Source organism: Vigna radiata, chromosome 7 (genome assembly GCF_000741045.1).
Source record: "Vigna radiata var. radiata cultivar VC1973A chromosome 7, Vradiata_ver6, whole genome shotgun sequence".
Taxonomy (NCBI): Eukaryota; Viridiplantae; Streptophyta; class Magnoliopsida; order Fabales; family Fabaceae; genus Vigna; species Vigna radiata.
Window position 1 is genome coordinate 6,137,111 of NC_028357.1, and position 15,584 is coordinate 6,152,694.

The following is a 15,584-nucleotide window of genomic DNA, read 5'->3' on the forward strand; positions in this document are numbered from 1 at the left end:
CCATAAATAAAAGTCCAAGCTTTTTTAATTTCTATTGCAGTATATTTGTCAGATCTAAAAATAACAGAGGAGATCAAAATGTTGGTAAGGTGGCAATAATGAAAGTTATAATAGAATTAATAAGGAAGAGGAAATAAAGAGCATGGTACCAAACTCAACCGTTTATAATAAGTGGCATGTAATTCTTTTGTAGGTGTCCACATAGTCTTCCCATTGAAGTAAAGTTGGTTGAAGTTGTCCACATTGAGTGAGAAAGTGGCCAACCAGCCCTTCTTTCTCCTTCTCTCATCATCATGCATCATGGAACCAAAAGAAAAAAAAATATAATTATAAGTCCCACAAAACAAAGAAAATTATAAATCCCACAAAAGGTGAAAGGTGGCTAGAGGAAAAGTAACTTCACACAGCCTAAGGGAATTGGATTCTGAGCTCTAGAGAGAGAGATATTTCAGCCAAGGAGGAAGAATCATGTGGTGCTGGAAAGGGGAGGGAGGCTAGAAAAAAGAGGTTGAGAGAGGGTACCCTCTTCTTTCCACTGTTCTGTGTCTGTTACACCACTTTTAGGAGTTCTTCTAGCAACCTCTGCCAACAAAAAACAAGGTATCTTCTCTCTGATCCTTGTGTCTTGTGTTTTGTTTTATTAATGTATTTTCAAGATTTAGCTTTTGCGGTTGTGATAAATCTGTTAGTTATTATGGTTATCTCATAAATCTTAAGGGCATGGACTTATGATTCTTCCTTTTGCCTCTTAATTTTCATCAACATGACATTAACTAACATGGCCTCCACTATCCAGTCTGTCAGAAGGCTATGTTTTCTGGTTTTTCTTGAAACTGTAGGAGAACAACTCATTTCCTCTCTGTCATGTTCACAACTTGGTCTTTCTTTCTTCTTCTTCTTCTGAATTGACCAAGCTTCCATTTCACAGATCATGTAGGATTTCCTTTCTTCTCAATTTTCCTTGATTCCTAGAACAGAATTCTCTTTCCTATTCTTTTTGGGAGTTTAATTTTGATAATTCAGCTTTCTTTATACGTTTGCTTTCATTTTTCAGTTGAAAGTTTCGTTCTTTTTCTCACTTTAGATTATAGTGATATGAACTCATGTCCTCATCATATGCTCCATACTATTTCTATGTCCCTTTAATGATATAGTCATGTACCCTTAGATTGGTGTGTTTGTTAATATGAGTGTCCACTTAAAACCTATACCGCTTACTTCTTCTTCTGTCCTCTTCATAAAGGGGCTTATTCTCTTGGGTGAATGAATTTTTTATTTATTTAATTTCATATGCTGTTTATTTATTCAATTATCCGTTTGCCACGAACAGTCTGGAAATAAAATAGAGATGCTGTTTTCTTACTGGGGATCCTTCTGGTGAGCTATATACTCTCTAAAGAGAAACATAGTATGTACCAAAATTATAATAAAAAACATGATATTACCTTCCCATATATAGATTGCTATATATAGCCTTAGATGGTTTTGTCACAGCAGAATGAATTATGTGTGTTTATAGCTGAATGAACCTCTTTGTAATTTTGTATATGCTAGTCCATATTTATCTCGTATGTCTCCTTTTTGTTATGACAGAATTATATGCAACTACTTGAACGGCTTCGATCTTAGAAGTTCTGAATTCATTTTATATTTGAGGCTAGCTGAAAATTTATTGAGTCTATAATAGCAATAACATGCACAGGACGTGATCTTTTGCCTTCATTTTCTGCTCCAGGAAGAGATAGTAATGCTACTGACATGGGAAAGAAGGGGAGTTGGTTTTCTGCAATCAAAAGGGTTTTCACTCACCACTCCAAGGGGAAGGTAAGTAGCATATGTTAAATGCCTGATTGAATTTTATTTGCTGTTCTTGGTTGTTGCTATATTTGGTTTTCTTTTGGCATCCCCACCAGATGACAAAAAGATTAGACATTTGAGACTGGAATTACAGTGAATAGTTTTGCAGTTAGTGACACTGAATTGTGAAGGAAAAATCTATTCCAAGTCAGTGTTTGTAGCAAGTGTTGTTACCAATTTATCTAACCGTCTTGTGTAATGCAGCAGGATGCGGATAACAAAGGCACAAAAGAAAAGAAGAAAAGTTTAGGAAAACTAAAGCATGGAGAGACCAATTCATTCATCCCCCTCTTCAGAGAGCCAAGTAGTATTGAGAAAATCTTTGGGGACTTTGAAAGGGAGCAACAACTACTGGGGTTAAGGCCAGCCACTCCTCCTGAGAGACCCAAAACTCCACCTTATGTCCCTCCAAGAGCTCCTTCTCCTAGGCCTCCTTCTCCTAGGCCTCCTTCTCCAAGGGCTCCTTCTCCAAGGGCTGCTTCTCCCAGGGCTTCTTCCCCACGAGTTACCTCTCCCAAAGCTACATCTTTCCGGAATTCTCATCACCAAAAGGAGGTTGGCTACAGACCAGAACCAACTTTGAGGCAGCAGAATGCCTCAGCTACTAAGATCCAGGCTGTTTACAGAGGTTATATGGTAAGCTTTCATGTCTTCTGAATGTCATAACTAGAATTTTCGCTTTTTAATGTGTGTCTCCTTAGGTTCATGTTTAGGAATTAAAGTAGAAAGACTGGTAACAAATAACATGAAAACATTTTATTAAAACATGTTATTGATGCATTCCACCATAACAAGAAGTTAGGCTTTTGTTAATGTGTATCTCCAAAGCATTTAATACTTTCTCCCTTAAGTAATTGGGATGATGCTGTATAGGGTAAGTAATGCATGCTTCTCATTTATGCTAGAAAAGCATAAATACGTAAACAAAAGTTCATAGAATTCAACGGTACATGATGAACCCAATGTCTACTATTGCTTTAGGTTCATATCTTAAAAACGAGAAATATTAAGTAGAAACTCCATAGCACACTTTCAAACGCATTTCTTACTACTATTTGAAATTTATGGTGACTCAAAAATGATATGGATCACGCTCCCTATTTAATTAGTCTCACTTGTACTTTTGTAATTCCGGATAAATTGTGGACAACAATAAAAAAAGTGTTAAATTCTGGTTTCTGACAGTGCAAAAGACTAAATGGATAATATAGTTAATCATTCTTCATTTAAATGTACAAATTCACAGTTAAATTTGTCCAACAATCAGAAAATGAAACATAGAAGCACATGAAAACCAAATTTTGCATTGTCTTTCTTGTCAACCTTGAAAATTATGTGCGTAAGTTGACTGATTATTGTGCTAACTTTGAGAGAATGAGTAGGCTAATGAATTAAATTAGAGTCAGCAGTTGCATGAAGAATGCTCCTTCTTGATCCGATAGTTTTAACTGTTTTCGATTATATTATGAAAGAAAGATCAACCTTGTGACACGTTAATGCATTGCAGGCCAGGAGGAGTTTTAGAGCACTAAAGGGTCTGGTGAGGCTCCAAGGAGTAGTAAGAGGACAGAATGTGAAGAGACAGACAGTAAATGCCATGAAACACATGCAACTCTTAGTGCGAGTTCAATCTCAGATTCAGTCTCGAAGGATCCAGATGTTGGAAAACCAGGCACGATATCAAGCTGAGTTCAAGAATGATAAGGATGCAGCAAGTATCTTGGGCAAACTCACTGTAAGCCTTTCAAACTTGAGCATGATTTTTTTTTTAGAACATTGATAAATAAATGTGACTTCTGTTGATAAAGAAAAAGTTCAACTGCTAGCTGCTAAGTAACAGGAAATAACTATGGCTTGAGTGTCAAGATCAAGAACTCATGGTTAGTCAACCCATTGTAGATGTCAGCTACTTTTTGCCAATTTATGCGCTTCAATATTAAAAGGCCAAATGCCCTTCATTTTGTAGGGTTGCCTTAATGGCAAAGTTGTGTGCTTGCTTTTTGTCTTTTATAGTGGGTGCATAATAGTAGGTAGCTCTCTCTCTCTTTTCCTTTACCCTTTCCCAAGTGAAAGTGGGATTTGATTCCACAAGTCCTTGCAATCCTTGCAATGTACTTTACCAGCTATTGTTAGGCCTCGTAACACCTTCAAATTTATGACTAGCTGAGCCATTTGGTTGGTAACACTATTATGTCCTAATTCCTTTGTAACCAAGTAATGTTTTTAAAAATTTGAGGTTCTTGGTTGCGTATTATAGCTGTTGCATACATCCTAATCCTAGGAGCAAACAATCTCAAGTTATGAAGTTAGTGACTTGGTATGATATTAATCACTAAAACTTGAAAAAATGTGGTGGATTCTAATGTAGTATATACCTTTTATTTTAAAATGTGTACTTGAATGTATTTCCAAATGCCTTCATTTTTATTTAAATCAAATAAAGTGATTTTAATAATTTGGAATTTTGGGTTTAGTCTGAAGCAGGTAATGAAGAGTGGGATGATAGCTTACTTACCAAAGAGGAAGTAGAGGCAAGGTTGCAGAGGAAGGTAGAAGCAATAATCAAAAGAGAAAGAGCAATGGCATTTGCATATTCACATCAGGTACTCACAATGACAACCTACACGTTCCATTTATGCTTTGATATTTTGACTTCTTTGAAAGTAAAAGGAGTGTTGATTCTTCAAACCAAAAAGAACTTTGTGCATTGCTTTGCTTCTACATTTTTTCTTTGTCCAATTTTGAGTGGGATCACATTAATTGTTTAATTCTTCAAAAATAGCAGGCGTGTTTGGAAACTTAAGTAGTAAGAAAACATTTGAATAGTTGTCTTTGTCTTTTATTTGGAATAACAAAATCTCTGTATGTTATATCTTTGTTGATTCTGTCAAACAGCTATGGAAAGCCACTCCAAAATCAACTCACACCCCGGTGGCAGATACAAGATCAGGTGGATTTCCTTGGTGGTGGAACTGGTTGGAAAGACAAGCACCTGCACCTGCAGCAGCAACTCCACAAGAAAGACCAGTGCTTAAGAATTTTCAACTGACACCTCCAAGGCCATACTCAGAGCAAAAGACTAGTCCAAGACCCGGATCCAGCACTCAAAGACAACACCAGCCCCATTTTGCTTTTGATAACATGGACACTCCCACACCAAAGTCCACAAAATCAACCATAGTGACATCTTCAAAACCAGTACGAACACCTCCATATAGAACTCCTCAGGCAAACAGTTCAGGCTCTGGCTCTAAATTTCTGAGACTGAGGGGTGTGGGAGCCAATTCACCCTTTGATGTGCCACTGAAGGATGATGAAAGTCTCACAAGCTGCCCACCATTTTCAGTGCCAAACTACATGGCTCCAACCCTCTCTGCCAAGGCCAAAGTACGAGCTAGTAGTAATCCTAGAGAAAGGCTTGGTGGAACTCCAACAAGTACTGATTCAAAGAGGAGACTCTCATTCCCATTGTCGCAAGGAATAGGGTCTTTCAAGTGGTCTAAAGGGTTCTCAAGCAAGGATCAAAGGGTGCCAGATAAATTTCAGCCACTTGACTCTATAGGAAATGTGAGTGTGGATTCAACAGTGTCTTTGCCCGCAAGGGTGGGAAGAAAGCCTTTTACAAGATTTGTGTGATTTTTTTTTGTTTTATTCTTTTTTAACCATTATATTTTGTCCATGTTGGTGGTGTTATCAGTTACATTATGATTATGATTTGAGTGTATTGGTGATAGTTTGATAACAGGTATACCCGTTGTAAACTAATAAAACCATAATAGGAAACCATGGTTTGGTAACTTTAATTGGAATTGGAGTTTTCTTTTCTAGTTTCTCTTTTGTTGGGTGCAGCTGAAACCAAGCAACAAAGACTATAATTTGAAACTCTCCTTGTTAGCATTCAATTTCTTGGACCTAGAATTTCATCTACCTCTTTTCATTTATTTGTATCAAGCATTCCTAACTGATGATGATGAATGCAACAACTCATATTAGACTCCTTTTTATCAATGTATGAACTAAACAAGTGTCAGACTTATGCATTTTCTTCAACTCACTGAACTAGACTCTTGATGTATTTGCCCATTTATGTGCAAACTTGCAGGTTGATTATTTAAAGACATTAATATATTTCGATTTTCATTTGTTTTTTTGAAATGAGTATAATAATATTGATGGAAAAGATTATGTTGGAACATCATAGGTAGAAGCCAAAAGAACCACTTGGGAGAAATAGATGCAGCCAAATCCATATTAGGTAAGCACAGAGACAAAGATGCTGATACATGTGGAGGCACATTAACAGTGTTCACGTGGGCTAAGGAAAAATTTGAACAAAGTGGTTCAAGTCCCTGCAATCAAAGATGATGAGTGATAAGTCTGGACCACAATGGATACTCCTGAAGCTATTAACTGGACACTAGGATTCAGATTCGATATCAGCAAAGGTTATGAAGTGCTGAATCCTAAGGTTCATAGCAAAGGTCGTTTGCGTAATAAGAGGAGGCATGGACAACAATTTTTAAAACTGTACCTTATTTTTCAACTGTAGGGAATCTTGATCCCTACCCGTGTTTATTGATTCAAATTGATTGAACTAAGAATCACATGTTCAACAAAATAGAGTATAAGACAGCAATTATAATATTTAAAATTTTAAGAGTTAAAATCCCTCTTTCTTTCTTTTTCTAATGGATTTCTCAAATTTATGCTCTTTTTCTAATGGATTTCTCTATCTACTAAGCCTAAAATATTTGGATTTTGATATATTTAGAACAGATATCCAAAATTTTTGGGTTTGATTATTTTATAGAACATACGTTGTTACCAAATAGTTAGAGTATATATACACTTAATAATTAATCATCATACTTTGATTATCTTTTTAGCCTTTATCCATGGATCCAAAAAGCCAATAATTATGACATATCACAAAAGGGAGTACTCACTTTAGTTCTTTTCATCACTCTATATTATCACATACAATATCTTATAATTCTTGTTAACTTGAGCTTAAGAAACACCTTCTGCAGGTGGATCTTCTTCCAGTGTTTTTCATGAACTTGGTACTTCTCCACTAGGCTACACCAGCTTGGCTTTTGAGAGCCTTAGTCCTTTCACCTTAGAAGACCTCCTTCCAAATTTAGTAAGAACATTTTGCGTCTACTGTGAGACCTATGTAAAGTTCTTCCTTGATCATGTTATGGTTGTTGCTCAAAGTTAGATTGAAACATCAATGTCATCATACTAAGAGATGTATCCTATATCGTTAGCACTATCAAGACTAAAATAGAAGCATTCTTCCAAAAAGAAGAGAACCTTCAACAAGTAGTGACGGGTATGAAAAAAAAAAAATTGATAGAGACTTGGAGCTTTTACGAACTCAACATTGTGAAGAGTTTTAAGATCATCGCCCATTTAAGAGAGTTATACCTAAACCTCCAATGAATGAGGCCATGCAAGCCAACCTTGTTGGTTTTCATCCTTTCACTCTCTATAGCATCGTCCTCCACCAGAGATGTTTCAACACCTAACCCTCATCTACTCACACACCAATAAGGTGATCATCGCAAAAGAAACAAACAACACACCAAAGATAACCAAAGAGACAACATCATGAGCTAGTGTTCAAAAGAAAACTTCATAAACAAGTTCAACATTAAAAACATTCTATAACTCATATAAACATATAATCATTTGACTCTAGACTCAATTATCCGGATACATGCTTTGACATAGACTTCATTGAAGGTGTGCACTCATAATAGCATTTATACTTTATAGAGACATAAACATAGGTTTATCAACCTATTACTCACAAAGTTAATTTTTCACTCCTAAGATTCAAAAGTTTAGGGTAAAGACCTCCTGTCGTTCTCTTCCCTCCCCATTCTTCTCTACATGAGTTAAATGGTTGGCAGAATATCAAGATACTTCCTTTCTAAAATATGTCTGTCAAGCATACATTGGCACTTTCTCAAATCACAAAATTTTTCCTTGAGATTCTTCTCACATCTCACATCATCCATACTCACAACCATATTTACACCATCTATAAAGCATCAATAATTGTAAATTTAAGTATACTTTAAATCAGTTCAAACAAATAATGAATTAAAAAAATATAGAAAGCATGAAAAGACTTGAAAAAGGAGGTGCCCAACGATAGGTCTGATGGGAAACGAGCCATGACATTCGCCCAATGAAACAATCTTTAACCCAACAAATTAAAGGAAAAAGAAGCCCAAACTTGTAGTGAAAAAGTAGCGCTCAACGCCTAAAACCACCACTCAACGTCCATAAAACAGAGAGCTCGTTGACTTTGCAGCGCTTAGTGAAAAAATTGGCCATTCAGCGCCCTGGAGCCTAGTGGCTGTTTAGTTTGGTAGCGCTCAACCCCACACATGGCCGCTCAACGCTATACCAAAAGACAACACTATGAAACTTGATCTGGATGAACTCAAGACCTATCTAAATGACCAAATTGGTATTCTTAACACTGTAATTGATTTGAAAACATGTGTATACCTCACATTGAATATCAATTTGCTCAATTGACTAGGAACTCGGTCTATTAGATCAAACCAACCACCCAAAAACACTAACATCAAATTTCACATAATGTAGACCAGATTTTAGAAAACTTAGAGGCTAACCAAGTCCTAATTTACACAAAAATAGACCTAAAATATCAAACTTATTGAAAGAACAATCCCTCTAGAATTTCACTTTTCAAAACCCTACTTTTAGACCGAAATCCAGCGATTACTCTAACCTATTATCAAACTAAAGTTCAGAAAAAACTTACACTAACCAAACCATCAATTCTCAACTCATATACAATTTAATGATACAATTCAATGCAATCATAAGATAAACCATTCAATCATCGTAGGGATTCAAACACATGTAATTCAAAGACTAACTCCAACACTTACAATTCAACTCAACAAGCCAAAATTCATCAGAGAACCCAATTACTCAAATTAATTATCATACAATCATACAAACATCAATTAAAACTTGCCTATCAGTTAAAATCAAAGTAAATATCTCCTCTTACCTGATAGGCGACAAACAAACTCAAAGGGGTCCTAAACCAACTCTAAAAGCTTAGGAAGCTCTATCTGCTCCTACGAACAATAGAAACACGATTGGGATACATTGTTAGAACTAATGATCAACAGAAACTTAGACTACAGACTCTAAAAACACATGCAAATGGAGCGAGGACCATATGTAACAAATATAAGAAAAGACTAAGGAAAAAGGGTTAAAAACTTAAGACATATCAACTGCATGCATGTCTACTCTATTTTATGCAAATTTCCTATTACACACATTCACCTGCTCCATCCTATACAAATCAGAAATGGATGTTAGGAACAAAAAGGACATTCACGGAATGTTCTCTATGTCAACAGTCGTGTCAGATAAATAGAACTACCTACTTACTAAAAAAGAAAGCTTGCTTTGATAAGTTGACTTTAACTAACGATAGTGTCATACGAAAAGACTAGAAGACTTAAGAATTAAGGCCAAAGCTCTGTCTAATGGACATATTTTTGAGAAACCTTTAAATAGAAGATGAGTCGAAGAAAGAATCAAGAGAATAACTTACAAAAAGAAAGTGTATAAGCGAGCATCGTCGAAAGAAAAACTCAGAAAAGCACACAAACTCAAAAGAGAACATCTAAGAAGAGAAAAAGCTCAAGATTAAAAGCACTCTTAAGCTTCATTGATATACAAGCTTACTATTGTAAGAAGAGAGAAGAGAGAAAACACTTAGTGAGTCTATTAGATTGAATTGTATTGAACACATATCCTCTTTGCGAGAGTAATAATCTCATACTTGTAAGCAATATGATTGATTTCACATTTTGAAGAGAATTCAAACACTTGTTGATTAACTCAGTTGAGTTGAACGATTACTAGGCAGTGTATCCAGTTGATACCAAGATTATTTAGTGGAAATTGGGAGTGTGTGAAACTCAACTAGACGAGTGTATCTGAAGGATACCAGGAACGTATAGGGATACTAGGAATGAAGAAGAATATTGCACAATTAGAAGTGAGTGAAACTCAAATAGTCAAATTAACAGTGGTTACTTGGGGTCACTAGGGATACCAGGAGTAGTGAGAATACTCAATTGTAACCTTGTTGAAAATTATAGTGGAACCCTCTAAGGTGTTAGAGGAGACTGGACATAACTCAGTGGAGAGAACCAGCATAAAAATGATTGTGTGCTTATTGCTCTATTCTCTTTAGACACTTCTCTTACAAGCCTACATTTGCACTTATTTTTTATATAAAAGCTTCTTACATTAAACAACCTTTTGTTAAAAATGAAATTTTATTAAAACACTGCAACAAACACTTCTTAACCATTGAAACATACTTGAAACAAATTTATTGTTTGAACTGATTTCAAAGTCGAGCGTTTAACAACTTACATAAATCCTTTGATCTTCGATGAAAGTGTTATATCATATCTGTTGCGAAAAAGTTTTCCAATAACACTATTCAACCCCCTTTTATTGCTTTTTAGGTACTTCATCTCCAACACACTAAATCTCCCTATCTTTGAGGCAAAAACTTGTCTCAAAGACTTTAACCAATTCTCATAAAGGTATTCAAGTCAAGTTATTCTTGGTTATACATTCTAAATGTGAGGGAAAACACTAGAAGGGAGGACTGAATAATGTTTTCGTAACTTTTTTGCAACTTGCAAACAGATCATTATGTATGTGACACTTTGTGGGTTGGTTGAACTTAATTAGTAAATGCTACCCCGGAGGGATCGTTTACATGGCCAACTCAATGTGTCCAAGTTTGAATATAGTAGTGACCTTAGATGGAGTGACACGTATTGTCAGAGAGAGAAAGCATATGAGACGTTAACTAAACTACATCATTTATCAATAGGCTAAAACACACAAGATCTTTTATACTAGTTCACTTGTTAAGGCTACGTCCAATTCTCCTCTAAGTTAACTCAAAGGGTTCCATTAGATATTCAATGAAGTACATTTGAGTTTAACTCACTCCTGATTATGTAGTATTATTCACCACTCCTAGTATCCTTAGACACTCCCAATGCAACTGAGAAACAACGTCTAGTTTACTTTCCCCCACTTCTGGTTGCGTAGTATCATTCACTACTACTGGTATCCCTAATCAGCAAATAACCTCCACTTAACCTAGATCATTTGAGTATTCGCACCATTCCTGGTACTCAACAACCTTGTCAAGATTTCCTTGAGTATTCATACCACTCCTGGTACTCAACAACCCTTGCCGAGATTTCCTTGAGTATTAGCATCACTCCTGGTACTCATCAACCCTTACCGAGATTTCCTTAAGCATTCGCACCACTCTTGGTATCCCTAGGCAACTTGGTATTCACGATACCGCCTAGTTGAGTTTCATTCACTCTTGGTTGTGTAGTATTCTTCACCACTCTTAATATCCCTAATCAACGAATAACCTTCAACTACCCTAGATCAGTTGAGTATTTGCACCACTCTTGGTACTAGACGACCTTGCCTAGATTTCCTTAACTTTTCAGAGTTAAGTTGTAAGTGTTTTAATTCTCTCCAGAATTGCAATCATAGATTGCTTACAAGTCATTCAGACCATAACTCTCACACAGAGGATATGTTTACAATAAAATACAGTCTAAACATTCGCAAGTGTTTCTCTCATCTCCCTCTTTCTCTCACCTAACATAAGTAAGCATTTAATACAATGACGTACTAGAGGGATGTTTTACTTCACTCTTTCTCTCTTTCTCTCTTGTTACAAGCATAAGTAAAATATTACAATAAATCTTGAGAGATCTTCTTTTGTATTTCACTTTTTTCACTCTTTTTTCTTTTTTCAAATGGATATTCTGATGAAGCTTGAAAGTATTCTACTTTTCTTGAGCTCTTCTCTTTTTCCTTTTTCCTTATAGGAAGAATTTGGCATTAATAGCTCAAAGAGGTTTTCTTGGTCAACGGATGATGAGATATCTTTATATCTATATTTTTCTCTCCTTTTCATCATCATCATCATCATCATCATCATCATCATCTTCTTCTTCTTCTTCTTTATTCTAGTATTCTATTTATACACCTTGATGATATAGCCGTTGTGGTGATGTTAGTCTTGAGATTTGATAATATGACCGTTTTAACGAAGCTTGTCTTGAGATTTGTTTTCTTCTAGCTATTGGTGTAGGTGTCAGTCATTTTTGTTATTTTTGAACTTTGAACATCTAATGTCATTAAATGCTTACGAACAATAAAGTATTTTTTGATTTCCTACTATCAGGTAGTATTTTACAAATAAGCTATTTTCTAAATATATCAAAGGTTGTATGAAGACTTCATCGTTAGACGAAGTATTGTTTAGGATCATGGTATCGTTTAGCCAAGTAAACACATCTTTTGTTTTTTTTATTCTTAGACAAATAACGTTTAGCTTGTTTAAGATTTCTTTTTATATTTTAATCTTTAATGTCTTTTAGTTTATACTTTTATGGTCACACCCTTTATTATTATCCACTTGTCTTCTAATTTTGTTAATTAAATCCTTTTCTTCTCTCTTGAGTTCTTGCGAAAATGAACATACACACTTAGACAATTTAAGGAATCCTCCTTGAGCTTTCTTAAACACCCAAACACAAACACCTTATATGATAAAAGTAAAATTAATCCTTATCATAAAAGTCCTTATTAAAAAAATCACATATAACTAAGTTTAATATTTTTGTTATTCTTCACCATCTCTTTAACTCTTTGTATAGTTACAAGAATCGATAGATTGAAAGATATAGAATGTCATGAAGTATCTTTAGCCTTTTCCATAGTTATTACTTTTGGTTGATTTAAGTTGCATAAGATTTTATATTTCTAGGACCATAAAGTAGACTAATAGTTTGCTAAATTTGGAAATCTTTACTATTTTATAAGAGTTTTAGAAGTTAAGGCATGCTTTTGTAAAAGGAACCGTGTGGTTTAACTTTTTGTGTTAAAATTTTTGTTATTGGGACTTATGGACCTAATTAGAGTCCATTTTTAACCTCACATTTGCTTTAGTTTTTACAGACTAGATAAGGCCTTCATGGACTTGAAAAAAAGAAACATAAATCATATGCAATATTTTAGTATTTTAGATTTTCTTTTATTATCTATTTTTAGTTATTTATATTCTTTATTTTCCATTTTTGTTTTTCATAAAAGATTCATGCACAAAATTAAGACAAAAGAACACACACACACAAGCAGACGCGCCCCCCTCCCCCTACAAACACAAACACACAAACACAAACAGACACACACACACACATTGACACAAACACACACACAGACACACACAGACACACATACACACACACACACACACACAGAGAGACAGACAGACACACACACATAGGCACACACGCACACACAAACAGACAAACACAGACATATAGACACACACACACGCACGCACACACACACATAGACACACACAGACACAAACATTGAGAGAACACACACGCACACGCACAGGCACACGCGCACACACACAGACACACAAACACACACACACAGACATACAAACACACACACATAAAGGCACACGCACACACACACACACATACACACTAATACTAAGAAACACACACACACACTAATAGTAAGAAACACACACACACACTAATACTAAGAAACACACACAAACACACATTAATACAAACACATACGCACACTAATACTAAGAAACGCTCACAAACACACACTAATACAAACACATACACACACTAATACTGACACCCACATGCAGACAAAAACACTAAGACAAAAACACTAACACAAAAACACATTCAAACGTACAAACACACACATTAGGAGATACCCGCAAACATGCCAACTAACACACACAAAATAACTAACACATACACACTAACACACTATAACATATAATTTGTTCTAGATTTCCTAATAGAAAAATGTGCATCATATAACTTAATCGGATTTATCAATCTTTTAACAGTATAAAATTGTATAAACTTTAGTAACTTTAAAACTATGATTTCTATTAACTATTTTATATTTTTGTTCTCATGATTTCAATAATTGGTAAACATAGGACGAATCTACTTTTATCCTTATTATGTTTTTCTGCGTACAAAACATCACTCTCTTGATTTACATCATAGTTTCGAGTAGGGTTGGGCAAAAAATACTAAATTGTATTGTACTATAGTTAATTGTATTATATTATACTAAAAAGAACTGAATCATTTTTACTATAACTTAAATATACTATTTTATGGTTTAGTTTTTAAAAATTGAACTTAATAAATTTTTGGTTCAGTTAACTGTACTGTCTTAATAAATTTTGCATCTGCATCATTGCCAGCTTTCAACCCGCTTCCCTCTCTACTATTGAAGGCCCTTGACATTAAAATAATTAAATTATATTTCATTAAATTTTGCATTGTAAAATTTAGCATCATGAATTTTGCATTAGAGTTATTGTCATCCCATTATTTATGTTTACAAAGGGTATTTATTTTTTAAAAACATTTTAAATTATTTTTGGTGACATAATGTAAATAAACAATATCAGAAACTCTTGAAAATTTTGATTATTTAAAATCGTCTTTTTTCGAGTTACGTAAGAAAATATTTAAAATTTTTAGAGTCACTTTTCTTTTGAAGTTACGTAAGAAAATTCACGATGCTAAATTCTGTTGCACTATTGATATTAAATTATATTCATATACTTTTTAAACTAGTAGGGCCGCATTAGCTTTATTCAAAAATATTTATGGAAGAAAAAAAAAGTTTCTTTTTTCTATAAACTACATGTAATTTATACCTTAAAAATTAATGAGATGAAATTTTACAAACAAATTTATACATAAACTAATTAATTTATATACTCAGGTGGTTTTTTTTTTTCTAATAAGAGTATTTTTCCTCTAAAAAAAATAAAAATAGTATAGTAGTTAAAATTAGTATAGTTTACAATTCAGTTAGTAGTTTAATTCAGTTTATATTGTAGTTTAGTACAATTTACAATTAGTAGTTCAGTTCAGTTTATATTGTAATTTAGTACAATTTATAATTTAGTTAGTAGTTCAGTTCAGTTTATATTGTAGTTTAGTACAATTTAGTAGAGTACAGTTCAATTTGATAAAAAAAAAATAGTTCAATTCAGTTTGTCGTCTGAACTATTTTACAATTCAGTTCAATTTAAACAAATTAGTTTTTGATTAAGTATAGTTTTTAGCAGTACAGTACAGTTCCATTTGTCCACTCCTAGTTTCAATATCAACTACTTTATGTTTCTTTCTTTATTTCCTTGTCAATGGTACTTTATTTATTTGATCTTTCCAGAGCTAATTGTGCCATAATCCTAAGCTTTTGATTAAATAATTTCTCTCTTATAAAACAAATTCACAATCAATAATGACCATTCTAACTAATTTATGGCTAGAAATTTGTATAAAATAATTTTATTTATCTTAATTCATTTAAATAATTATTAATTCTTTCAATACTATATTTATTTAATTTCATTAAATCGATCATACTAACTTTTGTTTTCACTTTATTATTATAAAAATTTGAAAATCAAGTTACAAAAATAACTCAGATTGTTTGTATATATCTAAGTAAGGATATATTTTAATACAAAAATTTCCCTACCTACCTGATTTCAAATGAACCAGTATATATATATATCTTAGAAG

General features: G+C 33.9%; 1 protein-coding gene across 6 annotated transcripts; it reads left to right on the forward strand.

Annotated features, from left to right (window-relative positions):
* The first annotated feature begins 236 nt into the window (after positions 1 to 236).
* LOC106768598 (protein IQ-DOMAIN 14) lies at positions 237 to 6,482 on the forward strand. Of its 6 annotated transcripts, XM_022782990.1 has the most exons (7): positions 237 to 600; positions 1,736 to 1,824; positions 2,062 to 2,493; positions 3,365 to 3,592; positions 4,332 to 4,460; positions 4,753 to 5,424; positions 6,059 to 6,482. In XM_022782990.1, exons 2-7 carry the CDS (start codon positions 1,759 to 1,761, stop codon positions 6,089 to 6,091), a joined length of 1,560 nt encoding a protein of 519 aa, XP_022638711.1. In that variant the 5' UTR covers positions 237 to 600; positions 1,736 to 1,758; the 3' UTR covers positions 6,092 to 6,482. The 6 variants fall into 6 exon arrangements, with proteins under 6 accessions (XP_022638711.1, XP_014509319.1, XP_014509318.1 ...); XM_014653833.2 differs by lacking the exon at positions 6,059 to 6,482 and having other exon boundaries at positions 1,703 to 1,824; positions 4,753 to 5,759; XM_014653832.2 differs by lacking the exon at positions 6,059 to 6,482 and having other exon boundaries at positions 238 to 600; positions 4,753 to 5,759.
* The last annotated feature ends 9,102 nt before the right edge of the window (positions 6,483 to 15,584 follow it).

Excerpts from the sequence above, each read along its gene's own strand:
- LOC106768598 (XM_014653833.2), top strand. The coding sequence starts at position 1,759 with ATGGGAAAGAAGGGGAGTTGGTTTTCTGCAATCAAAAGGGTTTTCACT. Across the intron at positions 3,593-4,331 it reads GTATCTTGGGCAAACTCACT|TCTGAAGCAGGTAATGAAGA; the intron begins GTAAGCCTTTCA and ends TTTTGGGTTTAG. Across the intron at positions 4,461-4,752 it reads CATTTGCATATTCACATCAG|CTATGGAAAGCCACTCCAAA; the intron begins GTACTCACAATG and ends TCTGTCAAACAG.